The 17951-nt window shown below is 53.1% G+C and overlaps 6 protein-coding genes and 1 non-coding gene across 7 annotated transcripts; 3 read left to right on the forward strand and 4 right to left on the reverse strand.

Moving 5' to 3' along the window:
• Nucleotides 1-1570: 1570 nt before the first annotated feature.
• Nucleotides 1571-3068, forward strand: BO70DRAFT_381198 (NAD(P)-binding protein; the record flags this gene model as incomplete). Its single annotated transcript, XM_025545454.1, has 3 exons — nt 1571-1778; nt 1925-2800; nt 3060-3068. Exons 1-3 carry the CDS (start codon nt 1632-1634, stop codon nt 3066-3068), a joined length of 1032 nt encoding a protein of 343 aa, XP_025397487.1. The 5' UTR covers nt 1571-1631.
• A 122-nt stretch (nt 3069-3190) lies between these two features.
• On the reverse strand, nt 3191-6104 carry BO70DRAFT_430957 (uncharacterized protein; the record flags this gene model as incomplete). Its single annotated transcript, XM_025548197.1, has 5 exons — nt 3191-3875; nt 3927-4233; nt 4278-4379; nt 4428-4794; nt 6030-6104. 5 exons carry the CDS (start codon nt 6102-6104, stop codon nt 3191-3193), a joined length of 1536 nt encoding a protein of 511 aa, XP_025397488.1.
• Nucleotides 5422-5495, forward strand: BO70DRAFT_t225. The gene has a single exon. It is a non-coding gene; the product is annotated as a tRNA-Val (tRNA).
• A 373-nt stretch (nt 6105-6477) lies between the features above and the next one.
• Nucleotides 6478-8675, reverse strand: BO70DRAFT_340616 (beta-lactamase/transpeptidase-like protein; the record flags this gene model as incomplete). Its single annotated transcript, XM_025541296.1, has 5 exons — nt 6478-7188; nt 7252-7622; nt 7679-7747; nt 7883-8253; nt 8461-8675. 5 exons carry the CDS (start codon nt 8673-8675, stop codon nt 6478-6480), a joined length of 1737 nt encoding a protein of 578 aa, XP_025397489.1.
• Nucleotides 8676-10242: 1567 nt separating this feature from the next.
• On the reverse strand, nt 10243-13012 carry BO70DRAFT_388763 (Aldedh-domain-containing protein; the record flags this gene model as incomplete). Its single annotated transcript, XM_025546012.1, has 7 exons — nt 12742-13012; nt 12466-12692; nt 12095-12362; nt 11392-11852; nt 10869-11341; nt 10409-10820; nt 10243-10356 (listed from the first exon to the last, which is right to left on the reverse strand). The coding sequence occupies exons 1-7, from the start codon at nt 12968-12970 to the stop codon at nt 10243-10245; spliced, it is 2184 nt and encodes a 727-aa protein (XP_025397490.1). The 5' UTR covers nt 12971-13012.
• A 289-nt stretch (nt 13013-13301) lies between these two features.
• On the forward strand, nt 13302-15132 carry BO70DRAFT_364062 (glutamine synthetase family protein). The gene is made up of 4 exons (XM_025543716.1): nt 13302-13778; nt 13832-14094; nt 14155-14207; nt 14275-15132. Exons 1-4 carry the CDS (start codon nt 13361-13363, stop codon nt 14984-14986), a joined length of 1446 nt encoding a protein of 481 aa, XP_025397491.1. The 5' UTR covers nt 13302-13360; the 3' UTR covers nt 14987-15132.
• A 100-nt stretch (nt 15133-15232) lies between these two features.
• Nucleotides 15233-17336, reverse strand: BO70DRAFT_98504 (dienelactone hydrolase). Its single transcript, XM_025548905.1, has 4 exons — nt 16856-17336; nt 16354-16791; nt 15675-16304; nt 15233-15519 (listed from the first exon to the last, which is right to left on the reverse strand). The coding sequence occupies exons 1-4, from the start codon at nt 17100-17102 to the stop codon at nt 15509-15511; spliced, it is 1326 nt and encodes a 441-aa protein (XP_025397492.1). The 5' UTR covers nt 17103-17336; the 3' UTR covers nt 15233-15508.
• Between the last annotated feature and the right edge of the window lie 615 nt (nt 17337-17951).

The raw sequence follows: 17951 nt of genomic DNA on the forward strand, positions 1-17951 counted from the left end.
TTATTGACTTCTTAAAATATATCTAGAACAAAGTATATACTCTTTTAATTTATTAATTATATTTTAATATATTTAGAAAACTTATTGATTTTTTTCTTTAATAAGAATTTCTTATTTTTTTATAGACTAAACTATTTAGATATTACCCAGATTTCTATATATTTTATTATTATTAGAAAGAAGTTTAATAATCTTTCTATTTTATATATATTAATTATATTAAGATTCTTAGCTTTAATAATAATTTTATTTAATATTTTTAATTATATTTTTATATTAATATATTATAAATTACTGCAGATTTTCTTATAATATTATCTATAATTATTTTAAAATATTAAATCTAATATTTAAAAATATTTCTGCAGAATCTGAAGTTTTTTTTATAATTTTTTTATTTTTTAAATCAGAGAATTAAATTTATTAATAATTAATTTTATTATTATAAGATTAATCTTTCTAATTATTTTAAGTATTAATTAGATAATAATCTTCTCTTTCTTATAAATCTTTTTTTTAATTTTATATAATAATTTTTTACTGAGATCTCTGAGAAGATTATTATTAATTATATTAATAATAATTAAGATAAATACTTCTTTACTTACAGATATAAATATATTTTAATTTAAATTAATATATTTTTAAATATTTGACTGATATATTCTAACTATAGCTTTAATATTTTTAATTTATTCTCTTTAGTTATATAGTATCTTTAATATTATAAAAATCTTTAAAATATTTATTATTCTACTTGTTTATATAATTTTATAATTTTTTAATTAAAAAATATAATTAATCAGTTGATTCGATTAATCAGAGATAGTTTAATAATTTAATTAAGAGCTTTTTTTAATAATAATATAAAATATAATTAAATAGAATAGCTAATCAGATTTATAACTGTTAGATTTAGAATAATAATATAATAAAAATCTAATTTTATAATACTGCTGCACAGGCAGTTAGACTATATAAATATAGAATTAGATAATAATCAGATATATATAAAATTATATATAGGGCTATATATAGGCTAATCCAGATTGATCAGGGGTTGAAGGGCTAAATCTTGTTTCATTATCATGCCAAGCCCTTGTTCCACTTGATAGTTAAGTAAGGTTGGCTCGAGGCCTTGTTCGGGACATTGGGCTATGCGTATTCGCGCTCAATGCGATAACAGAATGCTAAACTTGAGTAGTGTTTCGATTCACCCTGTGTAGAGTCCCATTGTGAAACATATTCCTTCTATTTTTGAAGTGGTCAACTGGCCAGTCCTTCGGCCGCCCTAACTATTCCCGATCAGGAACTAAGTCTCTCATTGGCCGAACCAGCCCATGGATCGTAGCCCTAGTCTCGACCGACATCATCAGATATCATCCACGTTAGGATGCGAACCGTCTTGACCAAACTAGGAAATGAATCTCTCATTGGATGGGAGCAAAAACCACGCAACACTATCTGTCATCTCCGACGCAGATATAGTAGAAGGGCAGGCAGGACGAGCTATATAAACCCCCGACTGACCTGCTGAATGACTCTCTCATCCAATTTCCTCCTCCCATCACTCCAATCTTCTTTACTATCCCATCCCACTCCATTTATTCTCGATACAAATCATTGTCAGAATGCCAGCCACCACCCACCCCGAATTCAACGACCAGACTGAAGCCCTGGAGGTCGCCAAAGCCTTCGCGTCCAGCATCCACGGCAAGACCATCCTGATCACCGGCGTCAACCCAGGCGGAATCGGCTTCGCAACCGCAGAGGCATTCGTAAGGCCCCCTCCCCGTTCCCTTTCCATACCCCCTACCCCTCGCTCCCTCATCCCTATATACCTCTATCCCTCTATACCACTCATCCAACCCATCCACCTCTTCACCAAACACTAACACTAACCCCAACCCTCTATCTCTACCAGGCCTCCCAATCCCCATCCCACCTCATCCTGGCCGGGCGCACCCCATCCAAGCTAACCGCCAGCATCACGGCCCTCCGCACCAAACACCCAGCAACAACCTACCATGCTCTCGAAGTGGACCTCTCCAACCAAGCCTCCGTGCGCGCCGCCGCCACGACACTCCTCTCCTGGCCCGACATCCCCCAAATCAACATCCTGATCAACAACGCGGGCATCATGAACCTACCCCACCGCACGCTCACGGCCGAAGGAATCGAACTAACCTTCGCAACCAACCACGTCGGCCACTTCCTCCTCACCTGCCTCATCATGCCGAAGATCCTCGCCGCCGCGGAAGCGGAAGCAGAAGCAGAGACAGAAGGAAACACCACCACCACCACCCGCGGCGCAACACGAATCATAAACGTCAGCGCGCTCTCCGCCTCCATCGCCAAAATGCGCTGGAGCGACCCGACCTTCGCGATCAAAAACAAAGACCTGCCCGTCTCCGAACAGCCGAATTACGATATCCTGAGACAGTGGGGCACCCCGGACCCGGAGGAAAGGTCCTACGTCCCCGTCGAAGCCTACAACCAGAGCAAAGTGGCCAATGTGCTCTTCAGCATCGGACTCACGCGGCGGTTGTTGGAGAAGTATGGCGTTCTCAGTCTGGCGCTGCATCCGGGCATTATTGAGACGGAGCTGGCGAGGGAATTTTCGGCGGAGCAGACTGCCGCGTTGGAGCAGATGTGGAGGGTTAGGTATGGGAGTTATAGGAGTTTGGGGGCCGGCGCGGCGACGAGTTTGGTGGCCGCGTTGGATCCGGGATTGGCGGTGGGGGTGGGTGAGAGGAGGGAGGGGAAGGAGAATTACGGTGCGTTTTTGGTCGATTGTCAGGTTAGTGGGATTGCCCATCCGTTGGCGGTGAAGGGGGAGGAGGCAGAGAGGTTGTGGGGGGATTCGGAGGGGTTGGTGGGGGAGAGGTTTGCGTGGTGATTTGTTTACTATTACATGTTGTATTGTTGTGTCGCTGGCTGGGTTGGGGGGTGGGTTAATTGATAAGAATGGGATCAGATTTTGATTTTGAGAGGATATATGTATGGATGTATTGGTTGTTGTGGAAACCTCTGCAGCTGATAACATTGATTTGATATAGAATGTGTAGACAAAGTCGTGTGGAATAACCCTAACTTGACCTCAGATATTGCCATGCAAAATTTGCCGATAGGGAAGTCAATCCCACAAAATTTATATAATTTGTAGAATATCCTCCAGGATATATGGTGCCTAATCAATAACAGCGTAACAAACACCCACCAACTCCCACACCCCCCTCCCCAGTGGCCCATGCAGCGCGCCAACCCACGGAAACTTGCAAACCAAGCCCTGCACCTCGGCCCAGCTCCTCATACCCATCCTCCCAACCAACCCGCAAATCCTCTCAACAAACCACCCCTTGCTACCCCCCGAGGTCCAAATCCCACCCAGAAACACCAGCCATAGAGCCAACTCAGGCTCCTCTTCATCGAGCCCACTCTCAACCACATCTCTGAGCCGGAGAGAAACCAGCTCGTACTCCAGTATTCGACGATGGTCGAATTGCAAGAACACGGTCATCATCAACACGATCAACCCGATGTGGTACGCTGCTTCGACGGTGCATTCTGGCATGGGACTTTGTAAGGGGCGGAAGCGGATGAGACGGCTGAGGATTGAGATGAGCATTTCTTGGAAGGCGCTGATGTTGATGGGCTGGTTGGGGGGGAGATGGTTTGATAGGGTGGTGAAGGATGTGGCGTCGATGAGGATATTATGGAGATAGGGGTTGAGGGAGTTGTAGGGGATTGAGGAAGTAGCTGGAATGCGATCGAGATTAAATCCCTTTGCTGATAGCATATTGGATACCTCGGAGAACCGGTCTCGGAAGAATACCACCGGCCCCCCGTATTGAAGGGCGTACGTTATGTCCGTTCTGTTCATAGTCAGATAGGGTAGGGTTCGAGCCGGGATCAGGTGCACCCACTTGCAGATCTTCAGCACCAGTGGATGGTTCCCCTCCAACCGGGTCAACCCCCCACGCAGCTCGACCATCTTCCTGAGCCCTTCGTAGTGGACCTTGCTTTCCCACTTCGCCTTTCGGAGCTGCTCCTGAAAGATCAGCATGAGGATGATTCCTAACGTGGAATCCGACAGAGCCTCATCGCTTTGGATTCTCCTATTGACCAGGGTGAATGCCTGCGATAGGTGGTGGAGCGCTTTCGCTGAGCTGACCCCCTGGCTGTAGAAGAACTCGTTGCATGTCTCCATCAAGGCGATGCTACAGTGTGCGGCTACGTACGGTTAGCCAGGGCCCGATTTGTGGTACGCAACTTACCGGCCTCGTCAGCGAGCATGTAGTTGAACCACATGGACTTTCCCTCGTCAAGCGATAGGCCAAGCTGTGAGGGGTACATCTTCTGCACCACGTACATGTAAACTAGGACTTAATTAGCAAGCTGGCAGAGCGGCTGCACGATCCGCTCACACTGGTTGATAATCCTCAGCGAATCGGGTCTGAGCTCTACCGGACAGGGGACGGTCAGGAACACATTTCCAATATTTCTCTCCACGGTAGTGCGAGGTAGACTGGTGTTTTTGCTTGTTTCCTTGTGGGATGTGCGTGGAGCCGAATAGCGATACGGTCGCTGCCGGGCCAAGTCCAGCCTCGAGGCGCGATGGAAGGTTTTCCCGGAATTCTTGCCCTTCATCACATGGCTGCGCAGTGACCTTTGGCTTTTCCGGTCGACCTGGGCATCAGATACGAAGTGAAATGTCTTGTTCATGGTGCTGAGGGCGTCACCAACGCGGGCTGTTGTATCGAGGATAATCGGGGACAGGACGGGATGTCGTTCCTCGTTGAGACGGGGTTAGCGGAGATAAGCACTAGCCCGCCGATCGGACTTACTATAGCATACGGTTCAGCTAAAGCCTTATTCCCATGGGGCTGAGAAAAGATTTACTGTGGCCCCTGATTTTGACTGACGCCGGTGGAGCCTCATCAAAAGCGTCATGTTGACCTGCTTGTCATGGCTTGAAGTTATGAAACTATCAGCTGAAGAACATCTACCATACTCCCCACCATGTTTTGTCCTTGAATTACACTGAAATGTGTCGTATTGTTTGTAATGCGCCGGATATTCCCCTAAAAATGCCTACTTCGTAGCATCTACTACAACCATAAACCCCTGTACGTATAACACACAATATATATATATATATATCTATCTACTAGTATATCTATATCTATGAATAGAGAATGCATACCACCTGTATTTCCTACCAGAAAACCTCCATATCGACTTCATATCGGCTCATACCCATAGCCCTCCTCATCAAGAATATACAATCACGTGATAGATATGTTGTCTGTAGCAATCGGTGTCTCTATAACAGCTTTCCCAACATCTCTCCATCATGATCAGGTATCTCTTTTCTCTTTACCTCACGGTGCAAAGTTAAGAAGAGAAACCAATCAAGTCGGCCGGATGGTGTAGTTGGTTATCACGTATCGTTAACACCGATAAGGTCCTGGGATCGAGCCCCAGTCTGGTCATTTCTTTTTGCTTTTTTTTTTTTTTTTTTTTGTTTTTATTCACTGGAGAAGTGGGTAGAGAGATAGACCCACATATACGGGCTTAATTAGCCTAATGGATCTTGAGTTGAGTTGAATAAAAATTAATTAAATTACGCTATTAAATAGAAATGAAAGACGCAAGGTACGGATGATATGATATTGATATATGGTCAGAAAAGAATAATATATCCCCATGGAATCGATCCTATCATCCCATCCAGGTAACAATCCTAGAATATACTTTTTATGCATATTTCCCTCCAGCAATATCTCAGAGATCTTTCAAAAACAAATAAACCTCAGTTCCATTCACAATCCCCCCCCAACCTACACCAACACCTCCACCCTAGTTGTTGATATGGTCGCTGAAGCCGTGGAAGGGGAGTAGTTTGGCTACGGGGCGAGACGGTGGTTGGCTGTTGGGTTGGGCGGGTTAGCCATGAGAAAAGGGAGGATGGATTGTGGTAAGTGGATTGGAAGGAGGAAGGCCAGTGAAGTAATTGGTTTTTATACCTTCCATGTCTTCTGGTACAGGACAGTTCCATCCTGAAGACGGAACCCGCCCTCTGTGGTGATGATATCGGCCATGAGGAAGACAGTGGTGACCCTTGATTGAATTGAGCAGGGTCTAAAATTGAAGGAAAGAAAGAAAGAAAGAAAGAAAGAAAGAAAGAAAGGAGAGCACCGTGACCGTGGATGGCATTAGGGCAAACTTCAGTTCCCGGGGCCTAGTTGGGATATATATATACGTGTTGTCGCCGAGGGCTACATGCTGATTACCGTTTCAATACTACACAGCAAGTTGCAAATCTGGCTCTTCCCACTTATTTGGTAATTTCAACCAGATTTGAAAGACTCTGCAGGATTACAGCTTACTGTACATGTAACAAGGTCGTCCCATCCCATCCCGTTTACCCGTAGTAGATATATACCTAACAGAAACACAGGCTGCCATCCATCCTCACACCAGTTCCGCATATACCGCCCTCTCCAACGCACTAGTCAACGCCGCGAACCGGGTATCAGCAGGAGAAATGACCTGGGTGAAGGTAGTAGCAGCGACGCCCTTGGCGCGGTCAATCCACCAAAACATATTCGGACGGCCGGCCCACTGCAAGGATCCGGCGGAGCGTCTCCCAGGCACAGCGTCCATGTAGAGCGGCCCCCCGAAGGCGATCTCAATCGCACCGGCCTCCATAGCCACCGTCGAGAGCAGGGATGCGCGCAGCGGGCCAGACAAGAGGGCCTGCAGCTCGGGGACGTCGGCCGTCTGTGGTCGGAAGATCTCGTCCATGCTGGCGGGCGAGAGAAGGGGGGCTCCGTCCGCAAGAACCATGCCCAGGAACCGCGTCCAGTCGCGGGGCGTCGACCATATGCCGTGGCCGCCGCAGTCGTGCCGGGCTGGGATGTGCGAGAGCGGTCCCCGTGGTGCGAGGCCTTGGTCGTTGGTGCGCTCGTACATGGGCACGATCCGGTCCATCATGCCCGGGTGTCGCTCCGGGTGGAAGGTCGTCGAGTCCATTCCGAGAGGTTCCCAGATGTTGACGCGCATCAATTCCTCCAGTGTCGTGTGGTTGATCCGCGCGATGTACTCCCCTGCCCAGTCGAAGCCGGAGCCGTACATCCAGCCTTCGCCTGGCTCGAAGATGAGCGGGTAGGTCTTCATTGCTTCCTGCGAGGGGGTTAGCTATCGATTCGATGGGTGTTGCAATAAAGAGAAGCGGGGACGTCTTACAAAGTCACTGTCAAAGGTGCTGCTCGTCTGGCCGTTCTGCCGTCCCCATCGGGGCAGCCCCGGACTCTCGTGGTATCCGCAGCCGCTCTGATGGCTCATCAGTAACCGCATCGTGATGGGCTTGGTTCGAGGTTTCGTCCGACATTGTCCTTCGGCGTCGACCCCGTCGAGCACCGGGAGCGAACACAAGTCCGGCAGGATCGGGGCCACGTCATCGTCGAGGGAGATCTGGCCGCGCTCCACGCACTGCATTATGGCGACGGTTGTCATGAGCTTGGAGAGAGACGCCATCCCATACACCCCGTCAAAGTCTGCGGGGGTGCCGCCATCTTTGGACATTGTGCCCTCGGTCAGCGAATACAGTTGCTCGCCTGGGAATGTGGTCAGTTGGTCTGTCGTCTGATCCTGGGGGGACTGGGAAACATACCATTGCGATTGATGACGGTGCATACGTAGGAGTGCATGACGGGTTGAGGGTCGGCAATCGCTCTTCGCACTGCCTGAGCGAACTCGTTGATCTGACGTCCAGATGGGATGTTGGAGCCGTTCACACCATTGATGGTACCACTTTTCTCATGAACGCCATTCCATCCATTGACTCCATTCGAGCCACTTGCTCCATCAACGCCACTGGCTGCATGAGTCCGACCCTCCTTCTCAGGGATCGTAACAACCGTCGCCGCCACCTCTGCCGCAACAACCTTTGCCTTGGCAATGGTATCAAAGATGCTCCCTCCCAGCGACTTGGGGGTACAGGAAGGGGCCAGGAGCTGCAAGAACGACATGCCCAGGCCGAACCTCTGGCTCAGCCAATGGATGAGCTCGCTGCCGGACATGCTGTCGAGGCCAAAGTGCGAGAAGGGGCGACTGATGTCGATGTCCTCGAGCGGGATGAAAAGGAGCTTGGCCAGACGCTGAGCGACAGCCTCAGCCAGGACAATCATGGCCCTGTCGCGGTCGTCGGCGTTGACATCCGCGGCCGCATCGCCGGCGGTTCCTCCGCTGGCGGCGGCCTTGCGCGACTCGAGCGTCGTGACGAGCAGTGCGGATCGGCGGTCTTGCTCGATGCGGCTGACCTGCACCATGCTGAGGTCATGTTTGGAGTACTCCACCCCTGTGAGGATGTGGCCTTGGGTCAGGGAGTCGAACGTCTTGGACGCTGGCTGTGCGTGCGTGGTGAAGCGTTCGAAGTGCCGGATGAACTCGGACTCTTCGGCCTCGATCAGTCCGGACCGGAGAAGGTTCTCTGAGTATTCGGGCTTGCGGTTGAGTGTCCCCACGCCCTTGATGGGTCCTAGTGACACGGTGGCCACCGGCAGGCCGAGACGGACGCGCTGTCGCGCCAGGTTGTCCAGCACCGCGTTGGCGGCGGCGTAGTTGGCCTGCGAGATATGGCCCACGTAGGTGACGGTGGAGCTGGTCATGAAGAAGAAGTCGAGGTGCGGCTTCTCCCCCAAGACCAGATTGAGATCAAACGAGAAGAAGCTGATACTGCGATCAAACACATATAATCCCATCTTGCCCTTGTCGAGGACATTTCCGCGCCCGACATCCACGAATCGCCCACACGGCGCGACGCACTTCAAGCTCTCATGGAACCCAGGCCCTGAAATGGTCGACAGCACGACATCCACGCCACGGCCCCGCGTCTGCTTGAGCAGATCATCCTTGAACTGCAGCGACCGCGACCAGAAGATGTGATCGGCGGGGATCCCGCACTCAGCGACGAGATAATCCTTCCAGGGAGTCGGGTAGATCACATATAGTACCTTCAAGGGTCCAGGTAGGTCGCTGCTTCAAGCGCGACAAGGCCAAGTTGAGCTTTTTGAACGTCCGCTGCACAGATGGGTAGCAGTCAAGGAGCTGGCGTCCCATCTCGGCCCATTGCGCACCTTGACCGGTGAAGACAAAAGCCACAATCGGAACGGTATTGTTCGTCCGACCCCGGATAGGCTCTCCGATGGTCAGGTTTCGGGCCATGTCCATCTCCACAGGAATCACGGCCCGATGCGAGAATTTCGTGCGTCGCGCAACCATGGTATACAGAAGCTCGTGAAAGTCATGGGTCTGGCCATCCACCACGCCTATCACGTTCTCCAGGCTCTTGCACATTGAGTACTCATCATGGCCGGTGATTGGCAGCCGAAATTTGTTCTGTACAATCATGCTGTACGGGTCGATGTCCGCTACCTTGGTGTAGGGGCCTATGCCAGTGATCAAATACTAGGCCAGCCAAACTCATTGCCCCTCCAACCCCTACTACCACGTCTGTCTCGCAGCCCAATACACCCCGGCCTGCCACCCCGACTATCTCTCCGCGTCCGCCCACGCCCTTCTCTCGCGCCCCACCGCCAGCACGATAGTCAGATTCTTGAAGATCGTGTACACGGGCACCGAGAGCTATTGTAGGGCTTTGCTGCCGGTGTAGATTGTTGGATTGTTGTGATGAGATTGGGAATCCTTTTCTTATGGTATCTTCATTTGTTGGTTAATTTTCTTTGCCGGGGGTGGTGGCATTTTGGCTGGTGGTGAGCACGGTTGAGCTGGTGGAAGGTGGAAGGAGGTGTTCGTGCCTGGGTTTAGGGTTCAGGATTTAGGATTTAGGGAGGCGTGATTGTCTGGAGAACGGGGTAGATGGATAGATAACCCTGTTCTTTTCTTTAATTAGATGGCTGAAATTAACATAGCACGTCATGGGCTATGTCCAGGTGCAGCGGAGTCCGTCGGTGTCCATCGACCCCTGTCGTGTTCTGGCGCGAGGATCTATTTTGGATTGAGGGGTGGTTTCGGATGGCGAGGGGGTAATAAGCGTTACTAGTGTCGAGGATGGAGGGTGCTGTGAAGCAAAGCCATGACGGTAAGGGTGTATAGGCACCTGGATAGGTGTGACGGTGTTCAATCTAACAGGCCTGGGTTTATTGGAACAAGGTATTTCATTCAATCTATCATTAAAATATATCGTATCGATGCGTCCTGATCGATGCCTGCAATCTATGCCTGCGCCTCCTTGATGTGGAAGCTCTTCAGCTTGTAGAACGCTTCAAAGGCCGCCGGCCCCAATGTGCATCCCAGGCCGGAGTTCTTCCATCCGATCCACGCCAGATCCTGTCATCGTTAGCAAAACTCAAAAATCAAACTTCAGAGGGGATACGCGTACCGGACTCGGGTAATCGCAGCGGTTGATGTACACCGTCCCCGCCTCCAACTCCTCGATCAGCTCCTCGCCCTTCTGGATGTCCTTCGTCCAGATACTGGCCGTCAGACCGTAGTCGCTGTCGTTCATCAGGCTGATCGCCTCCTCATCCGACGCCACCTTCATGATCGGCATCACCGGGCCGAAGGTCTCGTCCTTCATGACGACCATGTCGTGGGTGACATTCGTCAGGACTGTGGGAGACAGGTAGTTGCCATCTGCAGGGGTGTTCTCGAACGTAGGGTTGGAGGGGGTGGCGTTGACAGCGCCCTTGGAGAGGGCGTCGGCGATCTGCGACTGGATGTTCTTGAGAGATGCTTGCGAGACGACGGGACCGGTGGTGGTCGATTTGTCGTGGGGGGAGCCGAGTTTGTAGCTTCCACTTATTAGCAATGCACGATAGATCTATCGGTAGGGAACCCACCCAGTCAACTCCTTCTGCACCTCCTCGACGAACTGGTCGTGTACGTCCGCGTGCACGTACACCCGCTCAACAGCGCAGCAACTCTGTCCGGAGTTGAAGACGGCGCCGTCGACGAGCTGCGCGGCCACGTAGGGAATGTCGGCGTCCGGTCGGACGTACGCGGGGTCGTTGCCACCGAGCTCGAGGTTGACGGGGACGATCCGGCGGGCGGTTGCCTCGCGGATGCGGACACCACCCGCGGTGGAGCCGGTGAAGGAGATGAGCTGGATCTGGGGGAGCTGGACGATTTCATCCAGGATGTCCGGGGATCCGCAGTGGATGAGCTGCAGGACGTTGGGCGGGAGACCGGCCTCAGTGAAGTAGGTGAGGAGACGTTCGCCGAAGATGGGGGTCTGGGGGGAGGGACGGAGGAGGACGGTGTTTCCGGCCAGGAGGGCGGGGAGGAGGGCGTTGATGGTGACGAGGTAGGGGAACTGTGTTGTCAGCGTTTTGACATGCGGTCCTGGAGGAAGTAGAAACCTACGTTCCACGCGGTGATGATCAGTGTCGGGCCGACCGGGGCCTTCTTCAGGAATCGCCTGAAGCCGGCCTCCGGAGAGCCAGGCAGAGGCTTGAGGCAGTCATCGGTGATGCTGAGGAGGTAGTCGCCACGCTTGCGGAAGGTCTCGATCTCCTTGGCGCTGAAGGCGATCGGACGACCCATCTGCGTGGTCAATTCCTCAGCGAGCGTCTCCTTGTTGGCCTCGATCAGATCCAGCGCCTTGAGGATAATCTCCTTGCGCTGCGACAGCGGGGTCTGCTTGTATGTGCGGAAGGCATCCTGGGAGGCCTGGGCGATCTTGCGGGCTTCCTCGACAGAGACGCCGGGGTGCTCGAAGATGACCTTGTTGGTGGAGGGGGAGAGGGTGCGGATTGGGTTGGACATGTTGGGATGGAGAGGTGGTGGGATGTGGAGGAGGGGAAGTGAGATGAGGGGCAGCGCGTCTTATAATCGGCCTGATAACTTGATGCCCGCCGTGGCAGGCCGCAGCGCGCTGATTGGCGCGGTCTGGGTGGAGCGCGCTCTGAGTGGGCCGAGGCTGTCCGCGTCCGTTATCGGCATGCCCTTCCTTCTGAATCATCATACCGTCATTAATCGGGTTATCTATCACATTATTTCATCAAGATTGCAGACAGAACTATTGTGTTATGTACATCCTACTCCAGAAGCCCCAAGGCAAACCGACACATCGTTTCGGAAAACACCAGCCCGTCGTGTTCGTTCTCTACCCGCGCCATCCCGTCCGCATACATCGTCTCGTCGAACACTCCCCTCTCCCGTCGCAACTTGAGCAGCTCGGAAACCATAAACGCATTGTACTCCGGATGCCCTTGAACACAGAGTATCCGTTTCGGGACGTACAGCCCTTGAATCCCGCAGATCGCGGTGCTACCCAGATTCACGCACCCCGGTGGAACCTCGTACACGATATCGCGGTGCATCATATGCAGGGCCTGTAAAGTCAGCCATCATCCACAGATCCAACGTCGTCCGGTCCTCCTAGGAAGCCGTGATGGGGAGTTCTCTGCTGCTTCGGTCTTCCTCCATCCAACGTACCAGGTCATTCTTCCCAAAAAGCGACCTCCCGCAATGTGTCAGAGCTATTGGCTCTACCGCAACCTCCCATCCCGATACATTGGGTCCCACGCGCGCCCCGAGAGCCCGCGCAATCACCTGGTGTCCGAAACAGATGCCGACGATGGGTTTGTGGTGGACGAGGTAGCAATCTTGCACGAATTGCACCAGGGTGAGGATCCAGGGGTCGTCTCTGTAGGAGTCGTGTTCTATTCCTTAGCTTAAGGGGTGGCCATTTGGAACGGAAGGAGGACTCACTGCTTCCGGTCAGGAGCACGACGTCAAAGTCCTCCGGCTTGGGGTATTCTGCGGATGGCTGCACCACGTCGATCTTCGCCAGTTCCAGCTTGGCCTTCACCCCGATGCGCGCGAGGCCTTCTTTGATATGGTTCTCGAAGACATCGCCGTAAGTGCCGTAGTTGGACTGGATGGGATCGATGGGGGTGTCGCATTCCAGGACGGCGACGCGGAGACGTTGTGACAGCATGGTGTAGTTCTGTCCTGCTCTTCCTGCGGTATGATGTTAGAGATGGGCCCGAGGATAGGAAGGAAGCACCCATAAGATATCTATCAACCCCTCACCCCTCACGGATAAGATAAGCGCGGTCTGCCCCACCGCGCGCTCCGAGGGCGGGACCGCCCTAAACAGCAGCGCCATCGCGGTTCTCCATCTCCAACTCCCCAACTCCCCAACTCCCCAGACACAATCACCCATTACGCGATGGAAACGCCGCCGGCCCTCGGCCTCGATCCCATGGAGCTATCCGCCCTGACCCTGGCCCGTCCCTGACGTCTTTACCCTTTAAAGCCATCCCCCCCTCAATCTCTCTTCTCCGTCCACTCCTCCAAACATCCCCCCTCCCCCTCCCCCCTCACAATGGCTCCCACACAAATCACAGCAGACGACCTCCCCGCCCTCCTGGCCGATGACATCAAGGTCAAGGTCGCCGGCGTCGACTGCGATGGCATCCTCCGCGGCAAGGTCATGTCCAAGGAGAAGTTCCTGGGCATCGCGCAGAAGGGCTTCGGCTTCAGCTCCGCCGTCTTTGGTTGGGACATGCAGGACGTGCTCTACACCACAGACGCGAAGATCGCCCCGGCTGATTCGGGCTACGTCGACTTTCTGGCTGTCCCGGACCTGAACTCCTTCCGTCGCATCCCCTGGGAGGACGATATCCCGTTCTTCCTTGTCCGGTTCGTGCAGGACGATAAGCCCGTCTCGGCCGATGGACGCAGCATGTTGAAGTCGATATGCGATAAGATGGCCGCGAAGGACTGTCTCGGCATGGCTGGAGGTAGGCCTCTTCCTACCATCTAGTCCTCAATGAACTGTATGCTAATCCTGCAGTCGAATTGGAATTCATGAACTTCCAGACCCCGTCCGAAGACGGATACGGCCCCAACGCCTCCCAGACCCGAGACATCGCCGCCTTCCTCGACAAGAACGCCCCTGGCGCCCTGCGCCCTGTCACAGTCGGCAGCTTCTCCTACAGCGCGACCCGCCCGGTCGCGTTCAAGAACTACTTCTACGACATCTTTGACACCGCTGCGCGGTTCAACTGCGGCATTGAGGGCTGGCACACCGAAGGCGGGCCGGGCGTGTACGAAGCGGTAAGCCACCACCCCCTCCCGACCTTAACCTCCACCAACCATTCTAACATCGACCCTCAGGCCCTGAAAGTATGCGAAGTCAACGAAATGGCCGACAAAGTCTCTCTCTTCAAGTACGCCCCCTTCCATCCTCCTCAACCCCCTCAACCCACCCAACTAACCACTCCCCACCCAACGCAGACTCCTCGCCAAGTCCATCGGCATAACCCACAACATCACCCCATGCTTCATGGCCAAGCCCATGCAAGGCCAACCCGGCAGCTCCGGACACATCCACGTATCCCTCACCGACCTAAGCGGCAAGAACCTCTTCGCGCGGGACACGCCCGACCCCGACACGCCCTGGGCGGACTGCGCCTCCCTCTCCGACCTCGGCCGACACTTCCTCGCCGGCATCCTCGAAGCCCTCCCCGACATCATGCCCCTCTTCGCGCCCACAATCAACTCCTACAAGCGGCTGGTCGAGAACTTCTGGGCCCCCGTGAACATCTCCTGGGGCCTGGAGGACCGGATGGCCTCCGTGCGCATCATCACCCCGCCCGTGTGCAAGCCCGGCGCGACCCGCTTCGAGGTCCGCATCCCCGGCGCGGACCTGCATCCGCATTACGCCCTCAGCGCTATCCTAGCGGCTGGGTGGAGGGGCGTCGAGAAGAACCTCGAGATTACCGTCCCGCCGGTGTCGGCGCAGAAGTCTGCCGGGGTTAAGGCTGAGTTGCTTCCGAATACCCTCGAGGAGGCCCTGAGGAGGTTTAATGCGGATGGTAGTGTCGCGAGGGAGATTCTCGATGCCGAGTTTGTCGATTTCTTTACCGCCACGAGGGAGCATGAGTTGAGGGTTTGGAGGGAGGCTGTTACCGATTGGGAGTTTAGGAGGTATGTTGAGACGGTTTAGGTTGGTTGATTGGTTGGTTGGCTTTAGATTAGATACCTATGTGCATATGTATATGTCGTGATGATTTCAATCTGTTTCTGTGCGCTGTTTTAGGCTCTTTTGGGATTCTGATCAGATACATGTGTAAATGGACAACCCGAGTACAGACTTTTTTTTTTTTTTAAGAACTATATTCTCCGTAGATGACTTAACTTGCTGCTGAAGAAGTGATCAGAGGAATATACCGTCATGTATAGACTGAATGGATACTAGCTGATGATGATGAAATTTATACCGGCACGCAGAACACAGAAACTAGTTATCATACTGATGAATGAGTAAATACATACATATGCAACGCAGGCACGCACACACGCAAAAAAGGGTATACATCAATGGATTGCATTACGCATTACATATCACGCATCACTGGCCGCCTCCTCGACGGTGGCCTGTTCCGCCTTATTCTTCCGGAGCTTCTTCGGGGGTGTCTTGGGGGGCGTGGGCACGCCCTGGTCTTCTTCATCTTCCTCGCCATCTCCATCATTCTCCCCCTCCTTGGCTTTTCCATTCAGGCCTTCGGTGTCATTCTCATTCTCATGCTGGGTCTCCGCCTGCTCGTCCAGTGTGGCCTCCTTATTTAGGCTGTGGTGGAGGGCATCTTCATCTTTGGCTTCGCCATTCTGTCCCTCGCGCTGAATATTCTTACCCTTGTTCCCGATCGCGGGCAACGGCTTCTCGGTATCGCTTTTGGCGATCTCCGTCCCGGACTCCTCGACCTGCTTAGTCTTGCCTTTGCTCTTGGCTTTGGCGCGTCGGATCAGTTTGTTATGGTAGTCTCGGCCTTCGGCCTCGGGGTCTTCTTCGACGATGCGGCGGGCGGCTTCGCGGCCGATGACGGGCAGGCGGTCGACGCCTTCTGGGGATCCCTCGGGGATGAGCTTCGGGTCGATGAGGCCGAGCTGGACGAGCACGCTGGCTTGGTCCCAGTACATGTGCTCGGAGTATAGGCGACCGGAGCGGAAGCTGACGATGCTGACGAGGATGACTTCTACGTGGCGGTTTGTTGGGGGGATGCCTGGGAGCATCCATGGGACTTCCTGGCTGTGTTCGAAGGATGCGTATAGCTCGTCGACGATGCGGTCCGCGCCGGCGGTTCGGGAGATCAGACGCAGACGCATCGATGGGGGGAGTTTCCTGAGGAAGTTCTGCTCGTAGAAGCGACGGAGCGCGTGGGTGCCGATGGCGCCGCTCATGGTTGGTACGCAGGTTAGGCTGGGGGTGAGGTGGCCGACGTAGGGCTCCATGGTTGAGGCGAGGTTCATGGAGAAGAAGCGAGCTGAGTATCGTTAGTATTGTTCTTGTGAAGATGGTATACAGCTGCTTACCCTCCAGTTCCTCCTCCCATTTCCCTTCCAGATCCCTATCCTTCCCGTACGCCTTCCGCAGCGTCTCCAGCGTGCGACTCCACGCCAGATCCGACGCCAGCCGGTCATACTCCTCCAGATCGTGCTCCGCGAACCCCGGCTGCACCGACTCGTACGTGAACGCCGGCCAGCCGATCTTCAGTCTCTCTCCGGTGCCGATGCCAGGATCGATCCGCTTCGTCGAGCGGTGTCGCTTTCCTTGCAGGCCGATCACGGTCGGGATCGTCACCACGTCCACCGTATTGCCGGCCAGATGCATCAGCACTTTCACCTGGAAGGAGAACCGCGATCGCGGGTCCGGGATGACGGTGGGGTAATATGCAATTAGGGCTGCGAGACGGCTGCAGTTTGTCGATTTGAGGTAGTAATCCAGACAGAAGGACGCGGCGTCGCCGAACGCTGACCCCGTTAATGCCACATCTTGAGAATTGGGAATTGGAACTGGGTATAATCCCTCACTCACCGATAATCCCATAATTATCCCCCACGCCCAATCCATCCTTTACGGATCGCAAGCGACCCTCATATTCCTTCCCGCCATTGTTGTAGGGGACATACACCACGTCGAACCCCTCGTCCGCCCACCCACGGATCGTCTCGTTATCGAAATCCGCCGTCTCGGCGGTGATGCAAAGCCGGGCAGTGCCCAAGTTGTGGTTGTTGTAGAGGAAGCCGCTCGCGCCCGGGGCGCTTATCGATATGGAGGCCATTTGGGAGGAATCGTGGGCTGCGAATGCTGTGTTGCCAGAATTTCAGGTATGGAATGCCCTCGCTGGGGAATTGGGAGAGGGTGTGAATGCGGCCGGTTGGAGTAGATATTGCGCAGGGACCGCGGATGCTCGGCGGGTGGCTACGTCATCATGACGACGCGACCAGGGCAGCAGGCTGGAGGGTGTACGACTCTGCATCATCGGTCTCTTGCTGGTACCAGTCGAGTACTGCGAGATCGTAGTATCTGGAGCACGCACCTGATGGCCTGATCCAGTCAGCTGGATTTCTGTCCCGTTGATGCATTGATCGGCCGCTGGGAGATGTCATTGGGGCTGCCGGGGGGGGGAATGTTCCACTTCTTTATATATTTGTGTCATAGACTGAAGTGGACTTTTCTGGCAGGAGGGAACGTATGGAAGGGCGTACCGCAAAGGTATTTGGTAGCTATGGTGGAGAACTGTTGCTTGGATGAAGTATGCGAGAACTAAAGTGTGCCAGAACCCAAGGAACCTGTCAGTCACGGGCGCGTCATGTGATTGTTGCCTGAGGCGATGTATTGTTGCTCTTTTTGGATCTTGGATATTCTACAATCTGACCTCCACCTCACCACCCATCCGATTCATCGCGGACACGTATATAGTCTGACTGGAGGAGTCGGGAGGGAAAAGCCAGCCCGGCATTGTTTTTGGTTCTTCAACTCCCTGTGTCCCTGATTACCAGGGACCAAATGGAGCAATATGAAGACACCGAGGCGGATAGAGAGATGATCTCTCCCACTGCCACAGCGCGTTGAGAACAACCGGGCGAGAACTGTTCCCCTCCAGTTGGCCAACTCGAACTCGATGCTC

Source organism: Aspergillus heteromorphus (assembly GCF_003184545.1).
Source record: "Aspergillus heteromorphus CBS 117.55 chromosome Unknown BO70scaffold_21, whole genome shotgun sequence".
Lineage (NCBI taxonomy): Eukaryota > Fungi > Ascomycota > Eurotiomycetes > Eurotiales > Aspergillaceae > Aspergillus > Aspergillus heteromorphus.